The following is a 5,477-nucleotide window of genomic DNA, read 5'->3' on the forward strand; positions in this document are numbered from 1 at the left end:
TGTTTCCATAAGTCTAAGAGGCTGTCAATGTAATGCTAAAAGCTTTTCACATAAAAACATAACGTTAAACGTACACAATGAAGTTTTGTTGTGTTGTGCTTTTACTAATGGAATATAGAACATTTATTTATAACATAACCTCTTTATTCTTCTGGATATCAACGTACATTTGAATCCAGGCCTTGATGCTCAGAGGCTGAGCATCTCTGGCCACCTTTCAGCCATGACATGAAATTCTTCACAATCTGCTGGGGATTATTTTATTCCCTTTGGGATTTACAGTATTTTTTTATCCCCTTTGGGATTTACAGTATGATTTAGAGCAGAACAAAAACACAGATTCTTTCTGCATCTCCTATTTTGTTAAACTTGTCATTTCTCCTCTTAATTGGATCAACTATCTTCTGATAGACTGAGAAATACTCTTTTGTGGTGCATGGCAGTCCCATGACCCTCCCTAGGTTTGGAAGTCCTGTGATCTATGCTTAGAGAATTGCCTAAATCTGCGCATGTGCCAGCACTGACATTCCAATTTCTTCCTCTGTCTGGTGACTGGCAAGGTTGTTATCGTTTTAAGTATTGGTTATAAGATGAGACCCTATTACTTTTAAAAAAAAATTAAGTGTATCTTGGGTTTAGTTTGCGAAACTTAAGGTGATAGATGTTGAACAGTTTGCCTCTGTATCTTGGGTTTAGTTTGCGAAACTCAAGGTGATAGATGTTGAACAGTTTGCCTCTGTATCTTGGGTTTAGTTTGCGAAACTCAAGGTGATAGATGTTGAACAGTTTGCCTCCCATGCATAGCGGGCAGGTGGTAACCAGGAATCCAGACCGAGCTTACCTCGTACTTCTCTACGTTCAAGGCTGCAATCACTTCCTCTTTCTCTCTTGAACCCTCTCCAGTTGGGCCTTTCTTCCCAGCACTCCACCAAAACTGCTCTTGTCAAGGTTACCAGTGACCTCCATGTGGCCAAATCTGTGGACTAGTTCTCAGTTGTCACCTTACTTCAGCCACGTGACACCATCCTTACGAAACAGTTTCTTTACTTGGGTCTCTCCTCCATCACCATCAGAACCTTCTTGGTTCCTCTCTCTCGTTCCCCATCCCCTGCCTGCCCCTGATGATGGAGTACTCCACAAAATTGCTCCCTCGTGACCTCCTGTCGTGTCCTAGCTGGCTTCTGTGCACTAACAACTTTTACGTGTACATCGATCTGCAGCTCCTGCAGCTTCCCACACACCCTCCTGACTACTCTAGTCACTTCTTGGGTGCCTAATAGGCTTTGCAAACTTCATGACTTAAACCAAACTCCTATCCTCCACCTCCCCCTAAACTGGCTCTTCTTGTGAAGGTCTTTTGCATCTCAATAAAGGCAACTTTCTACTTCTAGTGGCTTGGATAAAAACACTGAAGTCATCCTTGTCTCCTCTGTTTCTCTCACTCCCTACATCCAGTCCTTTAGCATATCCTATCAGCTCCACCTTAAAATTACATCCAAAACTTAATCTGCAGCTGCCACCCTGGTTCATCAGCCCACCTGGCCCCTCGACAGCCACTTCAGTGCCCAGCAGCCAGAGTGACTTCCCCTCTGAGTCAGATGTAGGTGTGGGCTGCTTAGAGCCATCCAGGAGCTGCCTGCCTCACTCAGGGCAAAGCCAAACCCAGCTGCCCTGGCTCCATCTTGCCTGGTGCCTGTGAGCTCCCTGACTTCTACGTCTCCTCCACCCACCATGCAGATGATTCTCCAGCGCTGCTTAGAGCCATCCGGGGGGCTGCCTGCCTCATTCAGGGCAAAGTCAAACCCAGCTGCCCTGGCTCCATCTTGCCCGGTGCCTGTGAGCTCCCTGACTTCTACGTCTCCTCCACCCACCATGCAGATGATTCTCCAGCCAGGCTGGTCTCAGTGCTGGTCTCATGAAGACAAGCTCACTCCACCTTGGGGACTCAGGCATTTGCACTTGGGGCTTCTTCTGCTAAGCTCTGTCTCCCCAGATGTCTACAGGGCTTGCTCCCTCATTTTCTTGAGGTCTTTTCAAATGCTACACAAACACACAGGCCTCCCTGTACTCCCTGTAGAAGACAACCCCCTCTCCGAATCTGTGCCTCTTGCTCCACACTAGTTTCCTCCTAGCACATGCATGGGACCCCAGTGCTTAAGACAGAGCCTTGCCCACAGTTGGCCCTCTGTGAATGTTTGTTGAATTAGGGGACAAAGGAAAAGTGAATGGTGGGCTTAAAAGCAGAGACAGAGCAGGGCTTCTGATATACATTTCTCTCCTGCCCTGATCCCGCAGTCAGAATAGCTACTCTTTAAGTCACTGTCGGAGACTATGCAGTGACTGGCCCTGTCCCAGGCTGCCTTCTGTCTTGTGTCTCCTTCCAGGTCTACAGCTCTCCCAGGCTCTGTGAGCATTTTGCTATGACTGCTGTCCCCTCGTGGAGCCAGGACTGCCCGCTGCTACCACAGCCACGCCAGACTCCCACCCTGCCCTGCCCGCCCTTGGCCCCAAGTCACCATGGGCAGCGTCAGCAGCCTCCTCTCTGGCCACAGCTTCCACGGCAAGCACTGCCGGGCTTCCCAGTACAAGCTGCGCAAATCCTCCCACCTCAAGAAACTCAACCGGTACTCTGATGGGCTGCTGAGATTCGGCTTCTCACAGGATTCAGGTCATGGCAAGTCCAGCTCCAAAATGGGCAAGAGTGAAGACTTCTTCTACATCAAGGTCAGCCAGAAGGCCCGGGGCTCCCACCGCCCAGATTACACAGCACTGTCCAGTGGTGACCTAAGGGGCCAGGCTGGAGTGGACTTTGACCCGTCCACCCCACCCAAGCTCATGCCCTTCACCAATCAGCTAGAAATGGTAAGCTGGGGGTCTCTGGCAAGGGTGAGGGGTCAGAAAGGCAGGAGAGAGCACATGGGGGTGCAGAGGGGAAGGGGAAGGAGGGGACAGTCATGACCCGAAGTGTTAATCCCCATGAGGCCAGAGCAGCAGAGGTGAGGGTGGAAGGAGATCAAAGGTTGGACAAGGGAATTAAAGCACTGGTCAGCCCCTTAGGCAAAGAGCAAAGAGACATGCACATCTTCCTGTGCTCGATGGGATGCGGCTAGGTTGTTGGGCATGTTGAAAGGCGTGGGAAGGAGCGGGAGTTCTGCTATGGTCTGCAAGTGCAGATGGAGAGGAGCTTGGAGGGCGAGCAGCTTCCCTCTAGCAGAGCCCTGCAGGTAGGTGGGTCTTCTCATCTGCTGTCCTGGTGGCGCAGGAGCTCCTCTCCTTGCTCACGCCACCCCCGGAGGCATCGTTGGCTGAATAAGGGCTGGGATTTTGTTATCATCATCAGTTCAGCTGGGGTGAGAGCAACAGAATCCTGGGTACTCGGAAGTCCAGGCCCTGCCTGCTTAAGCAGCTCGAGCACTCTTGAGTCCCGCCAGGGGACACGGAAAACAATTTTCCACTCAGTCCCCTGCTGCCACCCTGGGGGCATGGATCCAGGGCATTGATATTTTAGGAAAGGGCTCCTGAGTTTGCATAGAGCTTTCAGCTTTTCAAACTAAAGGGCTTGCAAACTGCAAAGTACTCTACAATGAAAATTACAGATAAAAAGGGGTTGTTATTTTAAGTGATCCTCCCAACCCTGTGAGGAGGCCGGTCAGTATCCTCGCTCCAGGCTTAATGGAAGAGGCAGCAAAGGTGAAGAAAGGATAAGAAGGGATCAATCTGTGCAAGGACACAAGCTTGTCCAGCCTAATGCCCTTACCTACACCACATAGAGACCCGGAGAAGGATCCCTGGCCTTGGCATCTCAGCCAGGGAAGTAAAAATAGTGTTTGTCATCTCAGGAGGGCTGGGACAAGCTACGGCCAGGTTGTTATTTCATAGAACAAAGTGCCCAGGGCATCATGAGGGACACCCCCAGGTACGGAGGATTTTCTTCTCCTTAAGGGAGATTCACATCATTTGGCTGCTTCAGAACAACAGGTGAGGTCTGCCATGCGGCTGCCGATCAGGAAGGCAGAGCTCCCAGGCTGGCACACATCCCACTGGGAAGGGCACGGCGGAGGATTTTCTTCTCCTTAAGGGAGATTCACATCATTTGGCTGCTTCAGAACAACAGGTGAGGTCTGCCATGTGGCTGCCGATCAGGAAGGCAGAGCTCCCAGGCTGGCACACATCCCACTGGGAAGGGCACGGCGGGTGAGTGTGCAGGGAAACTTGGTCAATATGGTTCTTTGCTTCCCCAGGGCTCAGAGAAGGGTGCAGGGAGGCCGACAGCCTTCAAGCCTGTGCTGCCGCGGTCGGGAACCATCCTGCACTCCTCCCCTGAGAGTGCAGGGCACCAGCTGCACCCCGCCCCTCCCGACAAGCCCCGGGAGCAGGAGCTGAAGCCCAGCCTGTGCTCTGGGGCGCTGTCGGACTCCGGCCGCAACTCCATGTCCAGCCTGCCCACGCACAGCACCAGCAGCAGCTACCAGCTGGACCCAGTGGTCACCCCCATGGGACCCTCCAGCCGCTTTGGGGGCTCAGCCCACAACATCATGCAGGGCATCGTCCCCCAGGACAGCAACATGATGAGCCTGAAGGCTCTGTCTTTCTCCGACGGGGGCAGCAAGCTGGCCCACCCGGGCAAGACGGATAAGGGCGCCTCGTGTGTCCGCTCCCCCATCTCCACGGATGAGTGCACCATCCAGGAGCTGGAGCAGAAGCTTCTGGAGAGGGAGGACGCATTGCAGAAGGTGCAGCGCAGCTTCGAGGAGAAGGAGCTCACCTCTAGCCAGGCCTGCGAGGAGCGCCAGCGTTGCGGCAGGGATGAGCCAGAGGGCCCAGAGTCCAGGTGCCCCAGCAAGCTGAAGCAGGCCTCGCAGAAGAGCCAGCGCGCTCAGCAGCTGCTGCATCTGCAGGTCCTGCAGCTCCAGCAGGAGAAGCGGCAGCTCCGGCAGGAGCTCGAGAGCCTCATGAAGGAACAGGACCTGCTGGAGACCAAGCTCAGGTCCTATGAGCGGGAGAAGACCAGCTTTGCTCCTGCGCTGGAGGAGACCCAGTGGGAGGTGAGGCTGGCGCATGGTCCTGGGCTGGGGGCGGTCAGGTGTCTGGCACCAGGCCCCTCCCCTCCTCCTGGCACTGGCCAGTGGTGTGCGAAGACAAAGTGCTGGGCAATCGGAGCTAAAGGGCAGCTCTGTGACCCAAAGAAGGGGCTCCCTGCCAGGCCATGTCGGGTGCACTTAGGTCTGAGCTTCCTCCTCTCTCCCCACCATCACCCTCGTGGCCCCAGAACTGAATTTATCAAACGAGTCATTGGCCAAGAAGCCAGAATCCAGAGAACCAAGGCCTGATTGGGCCATCTGAGGGCCAGCCTCGCGTCATCTGCTCACAGAGGCTTAGATTCGCACATGCTGTGCCTGAGTCCATGCAGGTCCCTAAGTCCATGAGAGCTAGAATCTGTTTATGGCTTCTGAGGGAAGGGACCCCACCCACTAGTC

General features: G+C 53.6%; 1 protein-coding gene across 1 annotated transcript in view; it reads left to right on the plus strand.

The window, feature by feature from the left end:
* Nucleotides 1-5,045, plus strand: part of LOC103604703 (leucine zipper putative tumor suppressor 1-like) — a gene marked incomplete at its 3' end in the record, with an annotated part of 50,081 nt that extends 45,036 nt beyond the window's left edge. The window contains 4 exon segments of the mRNA XM_008589279.1: nucleotides 2,385-2,454; nucleotides 2,457-2,507; nucleotides 2,510-2,862; nucleotides 4,242-5,045. Coding sequence (XP_008587501.1) covers nucleotides 2,421-2,454; nucleotides 2,457-2,507; nucleotides 2,510-2,862; nucleotides 4,242-5,045 — 1,242 coding nt within the window.
* Between the last annotated feature and the right edge of the window lie 432 nt (nucleotides 5,046-5,477).

This window comes from Galeopterus variegatus, unplaced genomic scaffold (genome assembly GCF_000696425.1).
Source record: "Galeopterus variegatus unplaced genomic scaffold, G_variegatus-3.0.2 Scaffold5347, whole genome shotgun sequence".
Taxonomy (NCBI): Eukaryota; Metazoa; Chordata; class Mammalia; order Dermoptera; family Cynocephalidae; genus Galeopterus; species Galeopterus variegatus.